Below are 27,729 nucleotides of genomic sequence, written 5' to 3'. Positions count from 1 at the left end.
TTAATGATGATTAGACTTAAAGCCTATGACTAAATATTTTAGTCATATTTTAGTTGATGGAGGAACAGGGCCCTCTTGTGAAACAAATGGAGCATAGCATCAGATTCAGATGTGCAGAAACAAGGTCTTCTTTTGTTCATTCATTCATCAATAATAGGTATTAACAATGAAATATGTATATTTTTGTAAACGGTCTATATAGGTGCTATAGTGCACCAAACTATATATTGAAATAGAAGCATGAACTCCAAAGAATAAATAATAAATCATACCCTTTTCTAAGCACTTCTTTGACAGTAAATTAAGACCCTAAACACACAATAGCCGAATGCGTGTGATGATGACTACATTATGATATTTATTACTATTGCAATTGCAGTATCTTTTGGAATATATCCAATAACACCACTGTTGGGGGTAACGAAAGTAACGAGTTACAAATATATATGCTCTTATTCAGTTATTAAGGAACTAAGGAACATAACATCTTGCTTAGACAAAATACGGGAATATATTAGTCTTTACATTTCAAGTAACTCGAGTTACAAGAGCATTTAAATGCATGAACGAAAAAATGCGAAACTCCCCCCAAAGAAAATGCAGCAACAAATCAAGTTGGACACTGGTGTATGAGATCTGCATAATGTTCTCAAAACAAAACACAAGAGAATGGGGAAAACGAAGAAAAAGGAAATTTCTGACTACGCGTTTGCTCGGTGGCATTATTACATGTGTGAAACAGTAATATGTAATACAGACATATTACATTTTTAGAGCTGTAATCTCTAATATAGAATATATTGCAATTTATAAGTAACTTGCCCAACACTGTATAACACTATACATAGTATGTTACTGTTGGCTATGAGTGTGGTAGACATCAGGGGGGAATGCAATGGGAAAAACAGGGACAATTATTAAGAACATTGCAAACAAAGTAACACAAATATAATCAGCTGAAGCCTTACAATTGATTATATATTACGTTCTGCATAGCGGCCCGATCTCCAAACCTGCAGGGGGAGCCATGCGAGTAAAACCACAGTGGCGGCCCTCGCCAAAGTACATCGGTAGCTCCTTCGTTGGCGCCAGATGAGCAGTGGCGCCAGCTCTACACGGAGGAGAGAGAGGGAGACACAGCAGCGAGATCAGATCAGTCTCACAACCGATCCACAACAGCCTTACAGCCTGCACTGCCCTGCCGAACCGAAGTTAACACATCAGCGGTCATTCTTATTTGCTTCTGCATCAGCTGGTCAAGAAAAAGCGGACAGAAAGGTGGGTAAATTTGTCCAATTGTATCTGGAATCTAGCCTGATGGGACGTGTACCGCCACAGAACAGATAATCTCTGAAAAATGTTATGAGTGGCGAGGTTGATGCGAAAAATCTGACTGACAATACATCGCTGAAAACTCCAGGGCAATGCACTCTGTTGTTGTAGTACTCGCAGCAGAAGCAGCCAAACTAAGCAGTGAAAAATAGGTATGCCAAATCATTATCGAAAGCTGTATTGAGCTCTGCTGTAAAGCCCAGATAGGTTTGTGTGACTATTTGTACTGTATATAGAGTAGGTTATTTAAAGCGCGTTATCCATAACTCATAAACCTGTCTATTGCATAGTTGGATCTTACAAAGGACCCCCACCCCATAAGTTACTACGGTAGGATGGGCGCCCGACTCAAGCTTCCGCTTAATTTTTTACCATCCATGGGCTACTCAAAGCTGTATACACCGATGTAGCCGTGCTAACTCACAACATTAGCAGGCTCGTTAGCTTTGCATCATGGCTACGCTATGATGGCTACGTAGCCAGCGCGCTGGTCTCGGCTGGGTGCTGCTAACATCAGCAAGGCCGCCATTGAAGTGCTCTGTGTGGTCTGTGGGAGGCTGTCGCAGTAATTGAGCTTGTTGGGGTTGTAGCCAGGATCTACAGTCGTCCACGCTTATCTTTATATTGGTCAGTTGTTCACCAGTTTGACTATTTAGCCAGAACTATTTATACGGGGAACGTTTTTGATTAGGTACAAGTAAAAGAAAATGTGTTTTCATTCCCGGGCTTTTCGTGGCGCTTCTTGCTCTCTGGGTTAGCCATCTTTGTTACGACCGTTTCTGCAAGGCTGGTCGTTTTAGCCTGATAACGTGTTTCAAGTAGCCTTCCTGTTGTACTGAGTAATTGATTCTTTGGCTTAAATTGTGCCAGAAAGTCTTGGTCAGAGCGTGTTGAATACTATTTAAGTAATGGCCTCAGGGAGCTCATATTCATTACGGTCTGATGGGCGGAAGCTAGCATGCTAAGTGTAGCTATTGGCAGCCATCTTGTGCGAGCATATCATCTGCGCTAGCTGAAGTGCTGGTGTGGCACAACAAGATGGCCTGTTAATACTCTCCCAAGGAGTTTCCGCGTCGACAATAGGAAACATTCGTGGTGTATTTCAACCTTCGCCTCTCTCTTCTGTAAGCAATGAACATGAGCGTTTTTTATGGTGGATACATTTTCCGATGATGTGTTTTGCTACCAAGCTAGTTAGCGAGCTAGATTTCGAACACATTAGCTGCTAACACAATGCTGTTTTGTCGGTAACCAGTCTTCATTCGCCAAAGCCAGCTAACTAGCGGCTATGAAAGCTATTTGTAGCCGTTTGGGAAAGCTAACAACCACTGGGACATTCTTTAATTACCCGTGCTTATACTTTGAGCTTCACCATTTTATCTGAAAAAGACAATGTGGAGTTAAAGGAATCTGCGCAGATAAGCGCCATTTGTAGGCCACCAAGGCTTTGGCTCGTGCCTACGGATTAAGGCCACTATTATGTATTCCTGTTTGATTTTTGTGTTAGCAGGTGAAATTATGCTCGTTTTCGCTAACAGGGCTAGCAAATTGATCACGTAGCGGCTAAAAACAGCTGTAGCACAGCCTAATGTTGCATTTATGTGTTATTGTTGTAATATTCCAGCCTTTTGGCAATTGTATAATATACCAACTTATCGACCAGAGAAGTTCTCTTGGAAGTTTCCACGTGTAGAACAACAAACCAGTAATTTAGAAGGAACATTTCTTAGCGTTTTTAAGACTAATTTTATTAGGACGAATTTAAATTGACATTAGGTGATTATTACCAGTTGGTTATCATATATATTACTTTTTTTAAATGGTAAATTACTGTTTTTGATGAATGAACTCTATATACATTTACTCACAATTTCCAATTACCAGAAATTTGGATAATTGTGATATTTGTACACTGCATGATCTCTAATATTCAGGTAATCTAAAAAATACCTTTTCTATTTTTTAGGTCTGTATTCTTGAGACGGCACCAGTGCTACGTTGTGAAAAACAACAGATACATCCCCCAGTTTCCTAATTTGGTTATCGTCCGGCCAAAAAACGGAGGTCGTCGGGCTGGAGTGTGTTCTTATGGCCGAGTCAGAGACTGAATGTGACACACCGGGGCTTGACACACTTGGGTCGGAGTGTGTCATAGCCCATAGCCATGTCGACCTTCACTATGGAGCAGAAACAGAGATTATGACTGAGGAGAAGCGTGGTCTGGAGCTAGAGATACATGGAGGAGAGTTGAAGATTCATGGAATGGGCACAGAGCTGGGACCTGTACACTGTGTTGAGGCAATCGTAGCAGAGTCGGACCATGATTACATCAAAGTGGAACACGCTGAAATGCATTATTTTACTGGAGCAGAGGGTAAAACGCCAGGAGGGGAGCATCTGCTGGGAGAGGTGCTACTTAAGGCCGATGGGGAGCACGTAGTCAAGATGGAGTCTGATCATGGTGGTGAGTTGACCGTGGAGTCAGAAAATGGGGTAATCATACATGAAGCTCATGGGCTGCAGTGTAACGAGTGTGGGGAGATCTTTGGCAGCATATCTGACCTTCACCAACACTTTGAGATTCACAAAGATCTGAACCCCTACATCTGTGTCCACTGTGGAGAGAGTTTTGCTGTGGAGGCCAGTCTGAAACAGCACATGAAGATTCACATGAAAGAAAAGCCGTACGGAGTTGACATAATGGGCAAAGATGTTATGGATACTTTCTCCCTCAAGTCTCATCAGATGATCCATTTACCTGACAAGCCCCACAGATGCTCAGAGTGCGGGAAGAGCTTTGCTGCTGCCATCACTTTAAGAGAACACATGAAAATGCATTCTGAGGACAAGCCCTACAAGTGTACTCAGTGCAGGAAGAGCTTTGTCCGTAGAAGGCATCTGAAAAAGCATCAAGAAGTCCATGCTCGTGAGAAGCCATACACATGTGGCCAGTGCGGGAAAGGGTTTGCAACAACATCAAATCTGAAACAGCACCAAAAGACCCACGCGGCTGCTGGAGTGGCCCTCGTTGGAGACAACAAGCCTCACCGATGTGCACAGTGCGGCAAGTGTTTTGCTGCCGCTGCCACTCTGAAAGAGCACCAGAGGATCCACTCGGGCGAAAAGTACAAATGCAACATGTGCCGTAAGAGCTTTGTCCGCAAACGCCATCTGAAGAAGCACCAGCAGGTCCACGCCGGAGGAAAGCCCTACACCTGCCGACACTGCAACAAGGGCTTCAACCACTCCTCTTCTCTGTCCCGGCACCACAAGACCCACTTGCAGAACCCCGCGATGCCCGTCATGCCTGTCATGCCTGTGATGACCAACGTCCAGCCGGGGAAGACGTTCACATACTCTCCTGCCAAGAGAGTTCACCAGCAGGGAGACAAGCCCTACATGTGCCACCACTGCGACAAGGGCTTCAACCACTCCTCGTCGCTGTCCCGCCACCAAAGAGTCCACTCGGAGGGCAAAAGCTACACCTGCGGCCACTGCGGTAAGAGGTTCAATCACTCCTCTTCCCTTGCTCGGCACCAGAGAGTGCACTTGGAAAATAAGCAGCCACCGCAATCTCCCCAGGCCACGCAGCCACAACCGCCGCAGTATAGTCCCATCCAGTCGCCAAAAGGGTTCTCCAACAACGCCTACAGCCCCAAGCAGCGCATGATGGGTGGGGAAAAGCCTTACAGGTGCACCCAGTGTGGGAAAGGCTTTAATCATTCGTCGTCTCTCTCCCGACACCATAGAATCCATGTTGACCAATGAGAGTCTTTCCACAATACTCCCTTTTTGGCACACATGTCCTTGTGCCCACAAACTCCCTTCATTTGAGTCGTTACAACGCAGGAAGCATCAGACTAACTTCTACAAAGACCTTTATAGAACAAGTGAAAGAGTAAAGCCTCTTGGAAATGAAATCCTGGCCTGAAGGACTGATTGTGCTTCATTCTCTTTGGGACTGTTGAAAACTTTTAAAAATGTAATTTGCAGATCTGTATGATTCAAATTGTCATCTGAAGAAAAAATGCTTCACCCAATGGTTAGTCTTTTTTTGATAGAATTAATTTAGTGTACTTTTAGGTGCGGACATGCGCTTTTCAGCGGCAACTTTATTACAAGACTACCGAGAGAATTGGTGAACAAGGATGATTGACACTTTCTTTTTCACCTGCAAATCCCACGCAAAGCCGACTAAAATCCAGTGTATATACGCATTTTCTTTTATATATATGTATAGGTGATTAGTGTGCTGTTTCAAAAAAAAATTACATTTTTGATTGTAAGATCCACATTGTCTCCTTTTGTTTTTTTCCTTTTTTGAAGTTGATTTGAGTACAAGAGATTTCAATGTTGCGGGTGTGCTCATTGCAGCTTGTTGGTCGATTAAAAAAGAAAAAAAAAGAAAAAAAGAGCCACATTGTATATTTGAAATTGTTTGTTGTATATCTCAAAAAAAGTAAATGCTGCATAGATTTTGTACAGAGCAATACTGAAACCCTGGTTCTATTATGTCCTGCATTTTAGCCACAAGATGACACATAATAGAAAATAAACATTCTGGGTAGCATCATACAAGACGACCCGTGTCCTGTTATTTGCTTTTCTGTACTCCCGCACTAGATGTACATTGACACTTGCTTTCGGAGAGTGATTATATAATATGTACAGAATATAGCTAACTGATGTGGATCAGCAAAAGAATTTGAAAATATTGTGTATATTAAAAACTAAATTTTACAGGACTAGAGGACTTCAGCAAATTCCAATGGATTGTGCTCTATTTACTGACTGTGTAAAATATCTTTTACATAACTAATGTATTTTTTTAGATATGGCTTGGGTTTTATGAAAGGGAATGAGAGAGGCTGTTTTTACAGGAGTGAACTTAATGGTGAGCAATATTTTTAGTTCTCTTTTGATTTAGAACAGTTGTGCTTCAGACTGTAGCATAGTTTTGTTTTATTTTTCCCTTGTGTTAGATAGGTGCCTTATTGCATGCTATGTAGAGATGTATGCAGAGCTGTGAGGAAAACAAGTTTGGGTTTTGTCCTGGAGTCTTGAGTTCTTATTCATACTAACAAGCCTTCATTTTAATTTCCCGTCACTGATCTTGCTTTTTGTGTATATTACAATGTTTTTACACTGTTACGACCATTTTGTCTTTGTTTTTTTCCTCACACGTCTTTATGTCGATGGCCACGTTGTAGAAAGAAAATTTGTAAATGATCCATCACAAGCTTCTCTCAAAGGGCAGATCCTGTAACACCTTTTCCCGTTTCTTGAGTGGCACATTTATGGATAAATAAAGGTTGTTGACTCAAAGTGTGTGATTTGCACATCTGTAGTTTTATTATACAAAATGTTAAATGGCTGCCAAGAGTGCTGCTTTTTCAAATAATACTCAAAAATATTGTTTTAAAATAGTGCAGCGCAAATCTGAATATATATATACATATATATTCATATAAGAATTTGGACAACAATGGTTAGTTTTACACCATTTCAAAAGACAATTGTCTTGAGAAATCTAAAACGTATTTTTTCTTCATTACTACGTTCTTGACTGCCAAGACGCAAGCATATGTTAACAATCTGCAGTTTCAGAACTGTCCACCAGGTGTCACTGTTCACTACGTAAGAAAATGTGAATGATTGTTATGTCTGGTGCGTTGCCCAACCACTGGCTTGTTAAACATGTTACTAGCTCCAATTTGTTTTATATTTCCTTTCTTTATACATGACTTGGCAACAGCAACATTATTCCATACTTGGTTGGACTATAGCATACATTTGTAGTGCCTTTATTTGATGAATTTCCTTACTGTAGGCTGCTGTTTAATATAGATGAATATGTTAATAACAATTATTACATTAATCACAGTGGCTCAGATGGTTGAGCGGGTTGTCTAATAACAAAGAAGTTGCTGTTTCGAATTGTCACTGGGCAAGACACTTCACCCACTGCCTGTGTGAATGTATTGTGAGTGAGTGGTTGATGGTGTCCAGCAGTCTACGCAAAAGCAGCTGTGGCTTCAGTAGTAGATTGCATCACCAAGTACGGAGTGAATGAATAATGACTGCAGTGAAGCACTTTGAGAAATTTGTGACACAGGCTTATAAAGCGCATTACAAGAGTACGTAAGTAATTAGTCCTATTGCAAAGCTATGCCATTATAAGCGAAGAAATATTTGGGTAACAACACAAGATTTTATTAGCAGTAATCCATTACATACAATAAACAGAAATATTAGGAGACAATCTAGCCAAAAACTGTACAGTATGTTTGACAATGTTTGCTATTAACAGCCATGCATTCACAATGTCGACCCCTAAATGAAAAAGTAGGTATATTCCCTGCCAAAATTAAGATTTATATATATATATATATACACACAAATTATAAATGAGCAACAACACCTCATAAATGCCAATGGTATTGCATAGGACTTTATTGGGAATGTGTAAGTGGGGGTATCAAAAGAGCTTGCTATACATTCATGACTGGAGTTAGCTGCAGGAGTGAGCTCTGTGGTCGGATGCTGTTGCTTTTAGTGTGTAGTTTCTCCAAGTTTTGTAGAAATCCTCTTCTCTTCAGGCCCTCCAGGATGACGGTGTTGTTTGAAGCCAGGCTGACACGAGTTCTGCGTGGGAAAAAGCGGGGCAACAAGGTTAATATAGTGACGTATTGAAATCTACTTATCCACAGATATTAAATACTGTCAGATGATTACACATAATTATGAAAATTACTCCCTCCTGTCTAAATACAGATTTGTATACTTTGGTCATTGTGGTGTTTGTTCAGCTTTATTGCAATTTAGTTCAAAGGGAAGCGTTATTTTGGAGCGAGGCCAAGACTATATGTAACCCAGGGGTCATCTTACCTCACACAGTGTTTATTTTACCTGTCTGTAAAGCTTTGGCAGAACCTTGCAGCTTACAGTTGGGAATCTGGACTTGGTTAACCAGCAGGGGAGATAAAACAAAATCCCAAGGTGTGATAATTATGAGCCTGAGGCAAAAGGTGGGAATTGCAAGTAAAATTGAATTGCTATATCTTACATCCAGTCTGTGTTTCCCCGCGTTACAGCGAATAAATAACCATATGGTCTGTAGTGCATTAACTAGCACAGGTCGTGTATGCGTTTGAATCGTGTGTTGTATGCTGTTGTATACTTTTTGGATTCATAGTTGGAATAAAAAGCGTTTTGTTTTTTTCTTCTCCAAACATGGCACAGGCAGTGTGCTTGTTTACAGTTGCCATGGACGATCATTGGCCTCCACAAGCAATGCCAGTCATCCCAATAGACACTACTAGACTTCTTTTTGACATGGGGTCTGTGTGGCCATGTGTAGACCTAAACACTGGTTTGAACTGTCTTGCATATTTGTATATCTTTGCATTTGCCTGACTTGGAGTTGGTAGTATTGACTAAAATGATTATCACGTTTAATGTTTGTTGAAAAAATGTGTAATTTTGATAGTGTACGTGAACAGCTTAGTGTAGGTTTATGTGTTGCTCAAAAAGAGAATTTGGAAGTATCAAATGTACTGTCTGAATAAACTACTCACCGGGGAGAGTCTATCCCGCTGTCTCCCGTCATGCTCTGGTTCTCCACCATTTCCCCTGGTTCACCAACCTCCGCCATGGCTCCACTGGGGATATTCAACCCACTTCTATTGGCTGGAAGCAGTCTCCTTTCACCGAGATCCTTTTGTCCCTCTACGTCAACGGTCCATTGAGCTGACTCGCCATCGCCCTCGTCCGTGGACTTGCGGACAGTCTCGGAGTCGGATTCCACCTCGCTGGTTTGGCAGTAGTCAAAGATACTACAGTCGCCGACCTCTGCGGTGCCGGCGCAGTCCAGGTTAAGGCTAGCTTCACTGTGTTGTTCTTCTCTCACTCTGCGCCTTGGACTTGACTCACTGTGAGGAGATGTTGATGCTTGACGATGGTGGCTTGATCTCCATCGTGTGTCTTCAGATTCCGGACTTGCTTTGAAGACCTTCATTTCTTGGACCAAAGGGGCACGCTGAATGTAAGAATGATAGAAGTGGTGATGAGATCCCTGATGTTCTAAGTCCAATTCGTGAGCGTAACTCGGCTCTTTGTCATTGTAGTGGCTTGCAGATGCCCGGTACACCTTTGCAGTATCAATAACATCTTCCTCATTGAGACACAATGAGCTGCAAGCATCCTCTTCGTCCTTTTCATCAGCTTTCTCATAAAGCCTCAAGTCATCCTCAAAAAAGCTGCTTGAATCTGTTGCCAATGCATTGCTGTCATCAGTTAACTCTAGAATTTCTGCAATTCCAACCTTCTTTTGCTCCAACATGGTACTCGCCCTCTGGTCTGTTTTCTCTAGACTTAAAGGTATCTCACATGGATGAACTGGATACGCTAGATTTTCAGTTTTCCAAAGTTCACTGTTTTGAGGCTTCGCAGTTCTGAGTGAGTGCTTTCTTCGCAAAGTGGCATTCGAAATTGGTGGATCATGCAAAGGCCCCGGGTTTAAATAGTTAGCATTAGCTTCATTGTGATTTGGTATGTCTTTGTAGTTTGTAGCTTCCCTCTGGTGACGGACCTTGTCGTCGATTCTAAGGGTGCTACTCTGAGGATAGGCTGGGCTGTAGTCCAATGGCAGCTCCTTGGTCGGTTTCAAGTCCATTTGAAAATCCCTTTCTTGCAGACAGCTGTATCTGTCCTCAGAATTTGGCGATCTTCCTGTTTGCTGCTCCTCTGCCAAAGCTATCTTGGCTCGATGCGGGTCCCAGGATTTGGACCGATGGCTTGATCGTTCCTTCCTCCCATGTTCCGAGACCTTACCCTCTTTGCCCTCTCGTCTCCTAAAGTCCCTGCTCGCGATGGGTGCGGTCTCCACTTCTGAGGGGTCATTGTTCGTCTCCGCCTGGAAGGGATTGTCAATGCGTTTCTTATACAGAGATTTACCCTCCACGTTCCCTCCCTCTTCCAGCTGATCGGGTTGATCCACTGGGATTTCCACTCTGAGCCGAGTCGGGATCAGGTCTTCCCCCTCTGGCAAGTCATCGGCACATATGGCCGCCTTACTCCTGACCCTTTCCCTGTCCTTTTCCCTTTTCTCTCTTGAAGAATGTGCCCGTCTCTTGTTGCGTATAGCTTTGGGACCCGACCGCCTTCCTCCTGACGCCTTGGCAGAATGATGGTGCCTTGGTTTTGAAACTGACAGCATCTCAGTAGACATTCCCTTGTCGACTAATTTATCATCTTTGTCAAGACCTCTGTCCACTCCGCGTTCAAATCCCCTCTCCCGTCGCTCTTCTAGCTTTTTCATCAGGACAGTGTGGCGGGTCAAATTGTCCACAGTAAGTTCAGGGTTGATTCTTCTGATAATGGCGTGCTCTAGGTCGCGAGGCATATTGTTGAGGTCCTCCTCATCCCGGACCGGCCACTCCTCCGGTGGGAACTGTGCCGAAAAGGTTGCATACTCCTTCTTTGGTTTGTCCTTTTTGCTTACATTTCTCCTGAACAAACTTAGAACAAACTTCCTTGGCGGCTTGGTGTCCTTCTCTTTGCGGCTTGTGGTGTTAGTAGTTGCGGTGTTTTTGCTAATCTCGCTGGATTGACAATCTGCTGCTGTGGAGGTAGACTGATTTTGAACGGTGGGTTTCAGATCAAGCGGGCGTGGCCATTTTAAGCTTTTGCCCGTGCATTCGCTCACAGAAATGGAAACTGAATGCTGGTCTGGGACAGTCGAAGGAGGAAGCGTGTCGGTATTAGGTGCAGATGCGATGTTATTGGCCAACGGAAGGGGGCTAAAGCAGCTACACGACTTGCAATGTGCCAGCGGCGGGGTGTGAGTTGTTTCCATGCAGACTTCATTGCTCAAAAGGTAAGTTATAGGGGGAGGGGAGGGAGGGTCATCAGCAGAGCCAGAGGGCCACCAGTTTTTCTCCCGCACCATGTTGTTGGTGATGAAGTAGGTCTGTGGGGTGACGATGAAGTAGCCCTCTCCAGTGTGGTAAATCTTGCGTTCTTTTATGAGATTTCCAAGAGCATTGTAGAGGATGTCCTGAGTTGGGATAGTTATTCCTGTAATTGAAAGAAAAGAAGTAGATTAGTTGTTTATAGTTGCAAGTAAATACCAGCCTGCTTTTGTGTTGCTGTAGCTCAGATTCAAATGCTGTTGCCTCCTATCCTTGAACTTTGGTCAAGCTGACTTTCATGCCATTTAATATAAGCACCACATACCACATAAAAAAAAGTAGAAGCCCATTTCATAAAACCCACATTTTATGACATAACGTCTTCAGTGATTATTGAATTAGGTAAATTACTTTTCCTGTCTTAAACACATCTGCACTTAAGGTTACGTACTCGCTATATTAAAAGGAAAAATATATATATTTCTCCAGGGAGAAATTAAAGTAAATATCCTTTGGTCTGTTTCCCCAAAGAAGATCAAATCCCTTTAAAATATGATCTGGATCAATTCACATGTACATATTATATCAAAGTAGTTTGTTCAAAAGTTGTTGCTTTAGTCATTATTGGGCGGTACAGTAACGCAGCGGTTAGTGCTCGTGCTTCACAGCTAGAGGGTCCCAGGTTCAATTCCCACCTGGACGGGCCTTTCTGTGTGGAGTTTACATGTTCTCCCCGTGTATGCATAGGTTTCGGTTTCCCCTACCACTAAAAACTAATAATAATAATAAGCCAGGATGAATGAGGGTGTGTGGCGTGTTTACATGCATGTGACCCATGTATGTTCATTACCATGCACTGTCCCGAACAAATAAATAAATAAATAAAAATACATGAACTGTACAACGAAATGTGTCCTCTGCATTTAACCCATCCCTCGACGCCCCTGGACGTCGGGAGCAGTGGGCAGCGGCAAACCACTTAAATTGGTGTTCACAAAAAAGCACACAGCTATTCAAAACCTCTTTTCATAGCATATTTCTTCATTTACTATACATCAACATTGCTCTGGACTCATTTCAATTATGGTTGTTCTATGATGTTACCTGGATGGGCCTTGCTCATGTAATTGATGAGCGCGTCCTGGTTCACAGTGATCTGGCTGGAGTTCATGTCTGAGATGACGGAGCAAAGCACCTCTGCCAGAGGAATGAACTGCGACTGCGGAACCGGGGACATCTGCACTGGGGAAAGATCACCTGAAACACAAACACAGGAACACATTAAGGCCCGGACAGGACAGGTGGGGTTTAGAACGATTCCCACATAAACACACCTGGCTCTGTGGGGTCCCACTGTCGGCCAGTGAAAACATCTCATTGCAGTTGACATTCCATCGCTAACCACTCACTAAATCACGGCCGAGGTGGTCTATTTATGTGAGCTATACGAGCCGCGCCTGACTCGCTGTTTTGAAATTCCATCAGTCCGGGGACCGACCACAAAAAATTCCACTGCTCCCACAGAAGTGACCACAGCGAGATTGAGTGTCGTGCCCCCCATAGCATAAGGTTGCGCACTTATAAGTGGTGCGTTTGGGCAAACACGCTGGTGAAAGTTAGACTGGGCGAAAATGAACAGAGTCTTAGAAACATGTTGCTCTTTAAATACCAAAAAGTCGTTTATACTCCACTCCCCAAATGTCACTCCTAGGATTTTGACAGTAATTAAAGTCGCACGCAAACAAACTTAGCTAGCCCATTAGTCGGAAGTCGCAGTTTGTGTCCAACCATTAAAATAATTTGGAAACTCTTGACGTTTTTAGAGCTGGTTCACTCGAGAATCAAAGGAAATCAAGTGACTTTTATGCAAAGGAAAACGTAATTAAAACAGCATGCAGTGATTTAAGTGAATCTACAGTAAGAAAGGCAATGGTTTGATGTTAATAGCACTATGTCACTGTGTTTCTTATCAAAACCACTACGTAAAACTTCCAAAAGCTCAGCAGGCCACTAGTACAATAACCTTACCAAACAAACTTGAAAGATCTGCTTCAGTTAAAGGACCTATACCTGATGTTTTCTGTTCACAAACAATGAAAGAGAGAGTTTATACATTCTAAGTTGTTAGTTGTGGTTCAAACTAATCCGTAACTCATTCCTGATCCTCCACTTCTTCAAAGGAATGAGTTTGTAAGCGCGTTGCACATCTTTCATGGAGCAAAACTGTCACGATAAAGAACAACTAGCTGCTAATGATTAATGTAAAGGCTTTATAATTGGATGCACAGTGCACAAAGGTCATTTTCACACGTTTGCTCTTACTATACTAAAGCCAAAAAATTAAACAAAAAAAATGTTTTCCACTAGATAGAGAATTTTAAATTGCTGAATTAGTTTTTTTTATTTAATGCTCTGTAACATAGATTGAAACTATACCTCTAATTTGGGTTTGTGGAAATGTTGGTCAAGTTACTTTGGCACGTTGATAAGTTAAACTAAGAATTATGTCTATTTCAGTACAAATGAATTTTGTATTATTTTAGGAAACAGAAATTATTCATTTGTTTGAAGTTTGCTACAAGAAATCACTCTATTTTTCTCTCCAACCGTGGTTCAGATAATGGGGGCCCCCAAATAGGATTTTGCACCGGACCCCAAAGACAATAACGGCACTGCACTCAAACCAAAACTACGCAAACTCTCGGTGTGACATGTTTCTGGTGAGGAGCGACTCAGATACATGCCTTTTCGGTCACTGTTAGTGATCGTCCTGTCCACCCCGGGCCACTGAACGAAAACACCATCCGCCTCACACTTGTAAAGTAAACATTCTCAGCCCCTACACTTGAACCACTTATGGCCAGAGACAGAGAAAATAAACAGCTTATCAAATGTCTGTCAGGGCTTGGAGCATGACGGAACACATGTGCGCCGCATATGCATATTTTTCAATCTCAACAACGAGCAGCTTCACAGATACGGAGATGTGGGTTCAGGTTAGTTAGTATTAGTTCTACTTTAGTTATGTTGATGTCCCATACTGAAAAAGTTTAAATTGCCGTAAACAATATTATTGCAGACCTTTTAAGGCCACAGAAGTTTAAAAATGACAGTAAAGCTTTGTTTGAAAAGTACTTATTAATCCTATTAGTTACTATCACATGAGAAAAAAGTGACAATAAATGCAAATGAATGCACAGATGATAAAAATGTACTGTTTATCTGTTATTTATGAATATGAATTTACGATAAGTTGATATAGTAATTATTGTGACAGCCCTACCTGCAACAAAGTAAAAGAAGAGAGATTAAAAAACGTACTGAAACTACATACATTGTGTCTTACTGAATTATGTAAAGTAATTATGACAACAATAGCTGCACAGTAGGACGATTTAAGACCCCCAGACAGGGACATTAAATTGATCCTATCACCCAGGGGGGTTGTAAAATTCTCGCGGCTTTCCCCAGTCGGACATTAATCTGTCTAAACCAGGCGGATATCTCAATAGCCGTCTCAAAGCAGTCGAGATTTAGCGCCGCTGACCATTGTGTCGGACTTCCTATAGGAATGTCTGTCCGCATAGCAACCGCACGTGAGCGCCGTCGACTTTCCATTTAGGCCCGAAAGCGGGTTTGTAGGTCGGATTCAATAATAGAAGGGCTAATCTTAGGAGGATGTCCTGTTTACGACCTCCTGTTATGGTTTGTAAGGAAGCAACGGTTCAATAATGTGTCAGCATTGTGCACTATTCTGGCCTTTTGGACATGCTATTGGACATACATGTGCTTCTAGTACAGAGGGACAATATAATACTTTCTACTCCAAAGGCTCCAAAGTCAAAAGTGGGCACCAAGCCTTATGCACAACTTTTTGATCTGTTCTTTTACTTGAGTAATGAAATCAATACTTTGACCCCCTAAGTTTATATTATAATGTTGACATCGTAGAAGAGATTTTCAAGTATCGTCAACTGGACTATGTTGAATATTTCGCCAGTATTATCTTCAGAGGCTTCTTGATCTGCTACTGCAGCAGTTTGACAACAAAAGCGAGAAGGAGCCTCTGAAGTTCACGCCGAATCGTCTTCACCACAATCAACCCAGTCCAGTCGAACCTATTCGAAGATTTCATTGCTGGACGACTGAGAAGCCACACAAACATACAATTCTTATACCGTACGGGATCAAACTAGTAAGGAGCAATGGTGCTGTGCCGCATCTGGGGATCCATCATCAGCTCTTCAACTAGGTTTGGTCGATAACGAGAGGTTCAGTCTGTTGTGCATGTTTTGGGTTCATGGCAGGAACCCACTCAAACACAGGGAGGGCCAAGTTTGCTGTCTCCTCTATTATAAAGAGCGCAGCTATTTCTGAGGAGCTGTCGTGTTTGTTGAGCTAAGCAGCGGCGTGACTGTATTGTAGTAAGTCTCTGCTCTCCAGAGGAAACAGGCCCCTGTGTTCCTGTAACCTTAGCGCAGCTCGGCCACATTACACTCTTTGTCATACGCAGCATGAATACCCCCTCAGCGCCATGGCAACCGGACTCTGTGACAAAGCCAGGCCGATCAACAGGCTGACAAGGGAAAAAAGTGGAGAGCCATCGCAGTTGGGCGACTAATTCACAAAACTTATGAAAAGAATGATGAGTTTGCAAGTAAAATACTATACGCTGACTACTAACTTTGTTGACTTGACTCCGTTACTGCGCGACTTTCACAACATACTCAACAGGGGCATGAAGATCTTCACTCTTCTACAAGGAAAATTCACGGTTAATATGGCCAACACTGACCAGTGTTTTCTACATAGCCGTATGTAATAATGATTTCCATTCACGGTTGGATGAAACCTGTATAAATGCCACATTCAATCATAATTACATAACTAGGACATATATCAACCTGACTACAAGGCGCCAACATTAAGCACATTTTAATGGACAAAAACCAATCAGCAACTTACGTTTTATGACTATGACAAATGTAGAGTAATATGATTGCATTAAATTATAAAAACACTCGTGAAAATATTACAGGCCAGGGAATATTCCTTTGCAGGGAATTTAAGTTGAGTGCTACAGGAGAAGTTAGCTTGGCACTCCGCCTGACTTACTCCATGTTTTATATGCAGAGCTGGTACTGCTTCGTTTTAATATAATTTTAAGGCACAGACATGAGCAGAGAAAAAAGAGAGAGAGAGTTCATATCCTTCAGTATGACTGGAGACAACTGCAGTTTACAGAGGAAAACACACCTTTAAAAGCAGCCCCATTTTTGGAGTAGAAGAAGAAATTCAGATGCTGGATATTCTGTACAGTCTTTCCCCAATGCTTGTGGCGACCCAACCCTGTGTAGAGCAGTAACAAAATGTCTTACTCTGTATCGTGAAGCAGAAGTAGTTTTGACCAAATCGTTCACTTTGTGACAAAGTTGCAGAATTTGGAGCAAATGCGACTTGGGACCTTGTGCTGAAAATAGCCTGTGAGATGTTTAGATGTTTAACTCATGTTCGGACTTCGAAAAGGGTGCAAATAGTGAGTCTCTCCATTAAAATACCTTATAATGCAACCAAAACTGAAGGTGCAAATCTTTTATAATGAGGTTTCAATTATTGTCTTTTGCATCCCCGTAGAACCTCGTCCTCTTAGAACTTCCAAATCTTTTTGTTCTCGGCTCCGTTTAGTCCCAGATCCAAATATCTCTATTAGAACTAATCTTCACTTGAAGGATAAGACTATGATCAAATCACACACTATACTTTGTGATAAGAACAGAAAAATCTGGTACAAAATATATAGACATGATGAGGATAGGCAGCATTATTGGGTCTGGGGCTTTTCTGTTTTCATATTACATGTTTAAAGAGGTAAACAAAAGACATTGAAAAATCACTTTTTAAACAATATATACCGGTATATCATATTTATTTTTACCAGGACCATAGAATGGAACCTAGACAGCATTTACATTATGATTTAACAGCCTTCTTCAGGCATTGAGCCAGGCTCAGAAGAAGTCGTGTTGTTTTAGCATCGCCAGCTACAGGTATCATGAAATCTTTAAAGTGACCCCCAGAGCCGACAAGTCAGGAGCCCTGCTGTTCTCTTCACGACCAAGTTTGACTTTGCACAAATCATTGCAACTCTATATCCAAACTCTTATATTTCATCTTTACCGTTTTCAGCGACATTCATCATATGCCTCCCAGAAGAAACAGCTGTGTCATGAATTCTGCTCTCCTCAGCCTAAACTGCCGCCCGGGGGTTCCTTACACTGCCGGAGATTGATTCCTCTGAGATCCGAGCGCTGATCGGGTCCACATGTAGCCACCGCCGGCCCCGTGATTGCATTACCTCAGACGTCACGCGAGGCCGGACACAAATCTACAACTGACCGTGGCGTCCGACAGCGCTCGAGGAGGGATCCATACCGTTCCACTTACAGAAGACCAAATATTTACGATACAGGGGTGAATAAGACGTCTGCGCTGCGCTCTGCGACTCGTCAGACAGATTCTATACACTCCTGGCCCGCTGATGTCATGAAGAGGACACACGTTTTGGAGATTAACAGCTTTGTTATTGTAGCGGTGCATCGTTTAAATCACGAAATATTTATGTGCCCGAGACGCATGGAAGTCTGGGCTTTGTAAATTCCGATTTCTGCAGTCATCTTGACCTCGGCTCCACACCTAGAACCACGATGTTGTCCGTAGATCAAGTTTGAGGGAGTTCAGGGTTGGGGACCTCGTGATTTGTACTCGCCGGTTACACTGACTGACTCATAGCAAAGTAAAACAAATTCAGGATTCAGCGTTCACAGCGCAGTCGCTAATTCCAGATTGAGCGATTCCGATTAGATTGCCATCCACGCCGTAGCCCCGGACTTTGCTGTGGGCTCTTTCTGAAGTGCTAATGTGTTTTCCTGTCATGACAGTCACAGCTGTTAACAGTTCTGAGAAGTTGTTGCACTTGGGAGCAGGTTTACCGGTGCCTGTTTGCGCTGGACTCTAATCACAGATGTCTAATTTTCAGTGACATTTCACTGGCAGATACACCAGCATGTTCTTGGCTTCTGTATGGTTCGGAATTATGTTGCCGTTTATCTGTTGTCATAATCACCTCAGCCTGAGATGAGTGATGATGTTCAGATCGAGTTCCAGCCGTTTAGTATTATTATTATAGCATTGGGAAAAACAAGTTGTACAATATTCTCATCTACTGACATTATCACACTGCTTTCAACAGCTAATGCCTTTTATACTAATCTAATACACATTCTGCTAAAAAAAAAAAAAAAAGGACATACAAGGACCTACAAGCAAATGGATGCCAAGAGTTGTTCTTGGCACTCAAAGGTCTTCTCCCTTGTTTCAGTCATGCGCAGTGCTGTGGTGAGGGAAAAAAGGAAAAACCTCAAGACTAATGCCGATGACAAATTGAATTCTTCCTCAACAACATCAATGCAGTTGTGGTTCTCGCCTGAGGTCTAAACTTACTGCTATGGGATTCACGCCAGAAGAAGCTGAATGATTTGGAACTTCAGAAGTGTACGCAGATTTCTTATTCGTTATCACAATATCTGCCAATGCGATATTTACACTGCCTGATCAAAAAACGAAGAGAGACGTCGTTTTGAGACATGGATCGGCCACCACAGAGTCCAGATCTTGATACAAGATCTGGATCTTTTGACATTTCAGAAGCTTATTGAAACAATGCCACCGCTGTAATCAAAGCTAAAGGCGATGCGACCAAATATCGGAGCATGTGACCTTATTCTTTTATGGCGAACCTTTTTTGGGGATCATGCAGTGTATGAACGACGAGATCTCCAATCTGGCAAATATCGCAATTGCAATTAGATTTACAATAGTTGAATGGCCCTATTTCTATTTTCTCCTTTCTGAATAATTGAAATTGTTAATTCAAATGTTCAATCTCATTCCTAACTTTCCAGGAATTAGCCTGCACATTTCACAACTTTCAGGGAGCACTACTAGATGCTGGTACATCATCGATGATGCAAAAATATCTTGTTTTTTGTACAATTTTCTGCATTTTCTGAATGTTGCTACATATCTGAACAGTTCAACAGTAAAATATCAAATTCAGTTCGACTGGGATTCATCTTACAGCCTTAGTAAACATTAACACGGGAATTAACATTTTTGTACTCATGACATGCCTATAATGTCAGGCTCCCAGGACCTTTCTGACTTTGTTTTAGTTTTAGTGGACTCACGGAACCTCGCGACCCCACCCTCTCCTCGTTTATACCTCTACGTGTATGTGTGTGTGTGTGTGTGCGTCACCTCGTAAGGGCCCTTTACGAGTTTGCGTCTTTCACTTCCACGGAGCACAGATGTGGGAGTAGCACTTAAATGGCCCTATAAAGAATCCCTTCAGAGAGCAATCGCCGCGCCAATGTCCCAACAACACGGCCCCTTCCTGGCACTGGGAGCATTTCTGTCGACCGGCCCGATGGGTTTTACAGACACTCTCTCACGTTCTACCATTTCAGTTCAATAGGGTGTGACTTCAAAGCTTCATCAATGGCCTGGTCATTTTGAGGGACAGAACGGGCGATCAGATATTAGTTCTAATGAAGCCACAATCCTTCCAACTTGGATCCTACCTGCCGCCTGGCTCTTGCTGTAAACCAATCCCAGGCTGATGCTTGTGCACTGTATCGCTCTCCTCACTTTTCTTTCTTTCCTGGAATGGAAAGTAAAGCGCATCACACAGTGTTGAGAACATGCAAACTCCACTCAGAGGGGCCTCGTCCAGCCAGGGATCAAACCTCTGCACCACCGTGCCGCATTTTATAGGACAATTCAGAACAGGGGGTGCCCAAAGTGGGACCCCTTGGTCAATCTTGGTCCTTTAAGGGCAGTGGTTCTCAACTGGTGAAGCCTCAGGAGTCGGGACCAAACTTCATTGTGTTATGACAAGTAATGACAAGGCCTGACACGATACCAGATTTTGAAGTTCTATTGGGGCAGGAAAATACAGTGACAACCTTTACCATAGCATAAACTTATAATAACAACACAAACATTGTTCTGTTTGGCCCAATTATAGCTTTAAACTTATATAATGGTCCCTGTTAGAGTTTTTGATCATAATGACTGTCCATCAAAAATTATAAAAAGTTTTTATCAACTCACTTTTTTGGCAAAGGCCCATGAATGGTCCCGCGACCCACTTTTGGCCCGCGACCCACCAGTTGAGAAACATTGTTCAGGGGTTCAATTCAATTTATAACAGGTGTAAGGGCTGCACATGATGAGAAAAAAAATATCTTGAAAATTGCCTTGTTATTGCAATATTATTACTGTATGCTCCATCAAATAAAAATAAAAATAAATCTTAAGGAATATGTTAAGTTAGGGAAATCATGACTTAAGTTAGAAAGCCTTTTTGTTTTAGGCTTTGCTAGCAAAAAATAAGGTAAACCTTAGTCAGATAGTAGACCTCAGTGATTGTCTTGCAATATGGATATTATGTTACCTAACATTGCAATAACAGTAATTTGGAGATAAATTGTGCATTGCGAAATATTGTGATTAAATCTCTTTTCAATAAAGCCTTTTGGCCGAGGAGCAACGCATCTTCCTATATTCTTCAGCCCCTTCATCACAACCTTGTTCTGGATGGAGATATCGTACTTTACTTTTTTCTTCTTTCAACAAACCACCATCTTCTCCTGTCATTGCATCACACTGAGGATGTCTTTACCTGCCAGGGTCTAAGCGCCAAGAGTTTATCCATCAATTTGTCAATAGACGATTCTTGCGCCTCAGTCATTTGTCTGCGCCAATGTCCTGAATGATTTTGTGCAAATAAAAGCTGCGTGAGCAGAATGTCATCTCTGCTTTGCATCACTATCATGAAGAAACATTTGTGCAGCACAATAGCTTATGAAAGAGTTATGAGTCTTTACCACCATTTGGCAGTAATTATGCCTTATAGTGCGTCTTGTGAATAAACTGGACTTTGTTCCTTGCTGGCAGTAGAAGGTTACAGTCCAAGATGCCAAAATACTGGATGCCTCATGGCCATATGAGAATAACGTATTCTCTTGCAGCTGGCCAGTGATATTTAACTTATGAAGTTACAAAGAAGTTATGGCATCCAGTCTCACACCTGGCATTTTGTGGAACGACTTACCTTTTAGATTTATGGCAGATGACATGGCATGATTTATTCATAATACTTGATGTCAGAGCTAGCTTTATGGAGGTCCCCTGGCTTGCCAAAATCCCACATATTACATAAAAACAAACAATAATCGGAAGACCTAAATCAGCTCCACAGTGAAGGGCTGTATTTTAAAACTTTATAAATTACAAATCCAGCAAACAACTTTGAACAATGACAAAGTAAACATCATTCTCAGGGGTCTCTGCGTAAAAATAGGAGCCCCAACGTTAGTCAAAAACCGCTTGGTTGAAAGGATAACTCATTTGTTCATCCACTTCTTTGGATGGCGGAAGGAAGAGGGTGTGCCTTTCTGTGTAGCGTCACAGTTCAACAAATATACATTTTGCAGTCAGTTGGACCAACTTTTTTGTTTTCGCCCTGTTTTGCCGGATCCTGACACAATGGCGTCCTTACTGCGCTGATAGATTGTCCTCCTTTACACAAGTACTGTATACAAGGCCGGGTCTCTGTTTCCTGCTCGCAGTCAACATGGCTGCAATTATAGAGGTTTTGCAAATCTGTCAATGTTGGAATAAACGTAAATTAAAGCCAGTACATTTTTGAATAACAAGAGTGTCTGGTTGCCTTGATGTTGTTGAGTTCATTTGCGGGAATTGTCCTTGTTGAACTCCCTTTATCACCATTTTTTTTTAAAGCTAGATGCACATCCTGTTTCTACCAGCCATATTACTGAGAACATTGAGAGTGAAGGGTCTTAAACAATGTGCTTGGATGGGAACTTCAGTTACACTACTAAACAGCTACAACCACTCGTTTTTAAATACAATGTGCCTTTTTCAGATATTACACCAATATCGTTCACTCATCAAAATAAATTTGCTCTGCTTTGTATAGTTTTGTTCGAGAAGATTTTAGTCCACCTTCCTCTTCCTCTCAGAAAAATGTAACCGATGTACGTCAAAATGCTGTATCACTTGAAATCTCCTTTATGTAAGTTTTAGTCTGTGCAACTTCACCAGTTTTGTTCTGATAATTTCAGCAAACAATTTACCAGCATGATTTGGCGTCAGCAGGCTTAATTGCCAGACCTTTTCAATGGTCAGCCTAAATAAGCTACAAAAAAAGACATTGAAAATCAGGGTTGGCCAGTAACGATAGCAAAGTAAATTTAACTTTACTTAAGTAGAGTTTCTGAGGATCTGTGCTTTACTCGAGTAGTACTTGTGTTTTACTTTACCTTTACTCCACTACATTTGAAATATTTATATAATACTTTCTATGTCACTACATCTCTATACAGGCTCCAAAGTAAAAATTACATTTGTCTGTGAGCTTTGTTCATTTTAAAAACCTTAACACTCCAGAACAGTAGGTGGTGCTGTCAAATGCAACGTTATTGACTCACCACAGGGAAGAGGTTTTGTCCCCGTTGTCTTGCCATACGGAGAGTGAATTTGGGCACAATTTTTGCATTTTTTCCAGCACTTATATAAACAGATTTGTGCTTTTATCTTTGAATACTTCAACATTTACCACAGCAAATACTTCAGTACTTAATTAGTCATTTGACAGACCAACCTTTACTTTTATTGAAGTAATATTTGACCAGTAGCATCTGTACTTTTAGTCAAGTAATGAATTCCAGCACCTTTGACCGCCTATTCAGCTAACTGCAATACCAAAGCTACAGTGTCCAAACAAGACTCTAATACAGGCGTCTCCAACCTCTTTTATCGGGTGAGCGATAAAAGGGGAGGTAGCAAAGATGATATTTAAACATGATTTAAGAAAATATAATTATTCTGACTTTTTATACCTAAAAGTTGGCAGATTCTGGTAAATGTTCAAAAGAAAGTGTGTAGAAATGTAGGAAGCCTTTGGTGAGCCACCAAAAAAAAGGCTGAAGAGCTAGCGGTAGCTCCTGAGCTAATGGTTGGAGATCTCTACTCAAATACATCTTGTTTATTGAAAGCCACACTCCAGTTGTTATTTAGCAGCCGTGAAAATGCTCAATCAATAACCACGTCTGACTTGTAAATATTCATATGTAAGGCACTTTCCATACATTTCCTGTGTTTACAGTGGTCTACCTGCAGCAGACAAGCGCAATAAAAACGTTACATTTACCTACAAGTCTAATGACTCAGACGCAGCCATAAAACCGTCTTCTTTGCCCAAACCTACAGGCATCCGATCAATTATTAATCCTAACGCTGTGGTGTTTTACTATCCGACTACACAAGTGTTTAAACATTAAGCGAGGAGTCCAAGCTGCAAGTCCATTTTTTTTGGATACAGCTCCTCCAGAATTTTGGCTTTGAGAAAGAGGAGATCAGACGTGATTTATGCTGGACAATTTCACCGCGGCGAGAGGATATGAATTTTGAAGTTTCAATGAAAGGAAATCGGAGCCTATTGTTCTGGCCTCGTTCAAAAAGCACTTAGGTTTTTATAGCGGCCTGGCTGTGCAAAGACAAAGTTGTGAGTTAAAGAGTACAGGCCAAAAAGGAGGAAGAAGAATCACGGCAGGACAGCTTTGTTGACACTGCGTCGCCATGGAGATGTTTAATGTGCTCGCAAAAGACAAAAGGAAGGAATAAAAGCAAAGCCAGAACGCAAAGTGCAGCGTCGCTAAGATCACGCTAGTGCTGGAACAAGCGGTGGTTGAAATGTGTTGGCGAAACAGAACAGCCGGGAAAAGGTTTAGATCATCACGCTGGACTGAAACAATTGCTAGACCAGATTTGAACATTGGATCCTAACATAAATATGCTGACAAGAATTGAACCGACCGATGTACGTTGAATCTCTGACAGCAGCAGTTGCCAGTAGTTAAGTAGAAGCTTTTAGCTGCTGTACCAACTCATTTCTAGGTTTCACAATACCTCCCATCCCGACTCTTCGTGTGAATTCATTAAATGCACATTCCGGGTGCGTGTGCAGCAGTGTTGCCAAATTCATCTTGGTTCATGGGCTGAAACTCCACATCAAGGGTGTTCAAGCGGGTCAAAAATCATAATCATGATCATTCTCATCAAAATGCGTTGGGCTGTTTTGCAAATTAGGCAAAATGTTTTTTGTAGGGCCGGGACCTTTTTCAATTAACTTCGATTAATTTATTACATAAGGTTTAGTGCACTTTTTCAGTTTCCTTTTTCCTGCAGACGTTGCTTAGGGACGAACACGGCGTAAAGCCAAAAAGTATTTTACTGTCAAACTTGTTCACACAGTTAAGCTGACATAAACTTATTTAAAAAGATCATTCTCCAAAGTAAATCAAACTGCATCTGTCTTTGAAGTGTTTAAAATGATCACACAGGCCTCACATCTCCACCAAAATAAGTCCAAATCATGGAAAATACAAATAAGCATCTGAAATAAATCTCTAAAAATACAACCTCTAAATAAATTATGCTTAAATGTGCCATTAATTGCGATTGATTAATTAATTGCATTTAGTAACGATATTACATATTGTGAATTGCTTCAGGGACCAGATTAAAACTCCAGGGGGCCGGATATGGCCCACAGGCCGTATCTTTGGCATCCCTGCTGGACGGTGACATGACTTGGGATGAACCACCACAACGCTCTGATTTAGAATCTTACTTTCACATAAGGGATAAGGGATCGAGGAGAATGTGCTACATTTGTCAGCAAAAGAAAAATGATTTACTGCAAGAAAATAAACCTCAGCTTAAGTGTCCACAAAAATAAAATTAACCCTGTGTCATTATCAGTACTCAGGACTGACAACAGGAGCCTTTTGTTTCTCTAGGTTTATGGCAGAAAAATGGAATAGCTGGAGTTTACCCACCCACACACCTCGATCAACTCCTCAAAGAATGATCGCCTTAAACATCTCTACTGGAAAACAACACGCTGAGAACAAGCAGAATGTAGAAAAACTTTAAACCTTCCATGTGAAACCACCCTTTCACATTATACCCACTAAACAGCCTTTTTGCCCAGAGCTGCAGCAATCAAAGCGCCACTAAACTCCGATGTGGGACACTTTTCCACTTTGACAAAGCCCAGGACTCTCAAGTTAAGCTTTTTGTCACAACACTTCTCCGCTTGAAGTCCCCGCGGCTGTAAAGCTTTTAACTAATGTTTCTACCATCCCGCCGCAGTAATCTGAAAGGGGATCTCCGCTCTGCCATAACAATTAAATGACCTAATAGTGAAAAACCCAGCGCTGAAACCCTCTTATCATGTTCTTCTGGAATGGAAAACACACCTAAGCAGCTGGTAAACTCGACAAGGCGCAAGCTAAGGCCCGGTTAGCTGTGTAATATGATCCAGCTTACTGAGATGCCAGGATACTGTACCTCAGCAGGCAGTATCTGGCTCTTGTCTTCTTTATTATAAGCATTACGGTGCCAGACATAGCTATTTAGCGCAGACCGCTGTGTCATTTTGCTTTTATTATAAGCTTTTATGTGAGAATAAGCATTAGTCACGGTATGCCTGTATTCACTGTTAAGCACCATACCAGCCAGACCGCAAAGTCCCCAGACAATTCACATTTGCCCTTTTTAAACATTTGTCAGATATATTGTTGAAGCTTTGACAGCGCTTCACAGGCACCATCTATCACACCGCTATTACAGATTATGGGAAATAGCTCAGGATTTGTCACGCGATTGGCTCAAGATGTAATGGAAGTTCAAACGGCTACAGTAAAAGGATGACAATATTTGTGTAGAACAATGAAAACTATAATGTCAGTGTAAAATAAATATGACAGTGAGCACATGTTGCATGATTTAGAAGGAAGACGGTCGACTGGAGGGGTCACAATGTTGCAATTGAGCGCTATGGGGAAGATGATCCGTTCCATTTGTGAATTGGAAATGACCATCTTCAAAACAATCAGCTAACAGACGTTACAAAAAAACTATTTAATCTATATTTCCTATATTAACCTATATTGCAAAATTAGGTGATGCAATATCCATAACGCAAAGTCAAAAAGTCAAAGATTTTGCAAACTCAGCCTAAGCAAAAAAGGCATGGAACTTATAGATTCAGTTTTAGTAGTCTCGTTTTGGTACATCCGAAATGAGCAGATTGGTAGAAGTCTAAACCCAAACCAGATTTACATCAGCGTCGGCCATGATAAGAAGCGTCCGAATTGTGCTGTCAGTGAGGAAGGAGGTAGGAAAAGGAGTCTGTATGCTCCCTATTATATCTCCTTTAGCATAGGCATCGACAAATAGGAGCTATGTGCCATCCCATAAGCTACCGCACCGCATAAGCTCTACTGAAGCTCCACCTCCTAACTGCATAGGGATCAAACAGTTCGGAGCTAGGATCAGGACATAGGTGTATTATTTGAGGAATTCGGATGTACCCCTGGTGTTTTTCAAAGTCTTGTTTCGACACGATTTGCTAACAATAAAATGAATCACAATTTGTTTGATGAAATTGAATGAAACATATCGTGAAATATCGCAATACACTCTTATCGCAATATTGCACATCCGTATCGTATATCGCACGTTTTTTCAACATCGTGTTGCCCTTGTCCTTGCTCCTCTTCATGTGGTACTCAGGGTCATTTGCAATTTTAGAATCCATTTGTGTCTTTTCTACACCCTTTTTAGACCCAGCTTAGTCCTGACTTTATCTAGTTAGGCTGTTGGCAACAGGAGGGGCATCTGGAACACATGAAACCCAGCCAAACCATGGTGTGGTCATGGCACACATTGAATGAATGAAGGAATAACTCCAAAGATACGTAAATACTTGTTATCAGTCCAATCTCTTCCAAAAGTCCCCGAAGAGGAAAGCGAAGGGTTGTACAGTAGGCTGTGTCTATATAGTGTAACCATAAGTTCTACAAAAGAATTCAATCAAATCTGCATCTATGTTAAGGAGATTGAAAGCACAGGCTTGCAAAAAGAGGTCTCGAAACTGAGGACATTTCCATCGGCCCACAGCTTGTCAGAACTGATTGCATTAGGGCCAGTGTTTGGAATAACGCCGTTTAAAAGAACGGCGTTAGGTAACGGCGTTATTTTTTCAGTAACGGAGTAATCTAATTCATTACTCTCCTCGTCGTTACAACGCCGTTATCGTTACTGGGTAAACAAAGTGGCACGTTACAATTGGGCTGAATGAAGCGCCGCGGTGTCAGCATGGGGAGAGCAGTGGAGAGGGTGGGCGGAGTCTGACGGAGCAGAACACGCACATCTGACTGTCCGTGCAGAGTACTGCATCGCGCTCTCTGCTCCATAAACTACTTGTGTCCCCGACCCGCGGCTTGTCATCCCCACAGCGCGGTGCAGCCGCAGGGGAGAATCAAGTTGGTGA

General features: G+C 41.9%; 2 protein-coding genes across 4 annotated transcripts in view; one reads left to right on the top strand and one right to left on the bottom strand.

Moving 5' to 3' along the window:
• Positions 1–1,067: 1,067 nt before the first annotated feature.
• On the top strand, positions 1,068–6,657 carry LOC306965761 (uncharacterized protein). 3 transcript variants are annotated; one of them, XM_079560305.1, is made up of 2 exons: positions 1,068–1,278; positions 3,299–6,657. In XM_079560305.1, the coding sequence occupies exon 2, from the start codon at positions 3,421–3,423 to the stop codon at positions 5,098–5,100; it is 1,680 nt and encodes a 559-aa protein (XP_079416431.1). In that variant the 5' UTR covers positions 1,068–1,278; positions 3,299–3,420; the 3' UTR covers positions 5,101–6,657. The 3 variants fall into 3 exon arrangements, with proteins under 3 accessions (XP_079416431.1, XP_079416432.1, XP_079416433.1); XM_079560306.1 differs by lacking the exon at positions 1,068–1,278 and adding an exon at positions 1,732–1,959; XM_079560307.1 differs by lacking the exon at positions 1,068–1,278 and adding an exon at positions 2,322–2,456.
• An 870-nt stretch (positions 6,658–7,527) lies between these two features.
• Positions 7,528–27,729, bottom strand: part of stox1 (storkhead box 1) — a 33,503-nt gene continuing 13,301 nt past the window's right edge. Inside the window, exons 2-4 of the mRNA XM_079559897.1 lie at positions 12,348–12,500; positions 8,910–11,409; positions 7,528–7,977 (exon numbers count right to left, since the gene is read on the bottom strand). Coding sequence (XP_079416023.1) covers positions 7,824–7,977; positions 8,910–11,409; positions 12,348–12,500 — 2,807 coding nt within the window. The 3' untranslated portion in view covers positions 7,528–7,823. The remainder of the gene's footprint in view (positions 7,978–8,909; positions 11,410–12,347; positions 12,501–27,729) is intronic.

This window comes from Gobius niger (genome assembly GCF_951799975.1).
Source record: "Gobius niger genome assembly, chromosome: 7".
NCBI classification, from domain to species: domain Eukaryota; kingdom Metazoa; phylum Chordata; class Actinopteri; order Gobiiformes; family Gobiidae; genus Gobius; species Gobius niger.
Note: the sequence above shows the minus strand (reverse complement) of the source record. Positions and strands in the feature narration are given on the sequence as shown.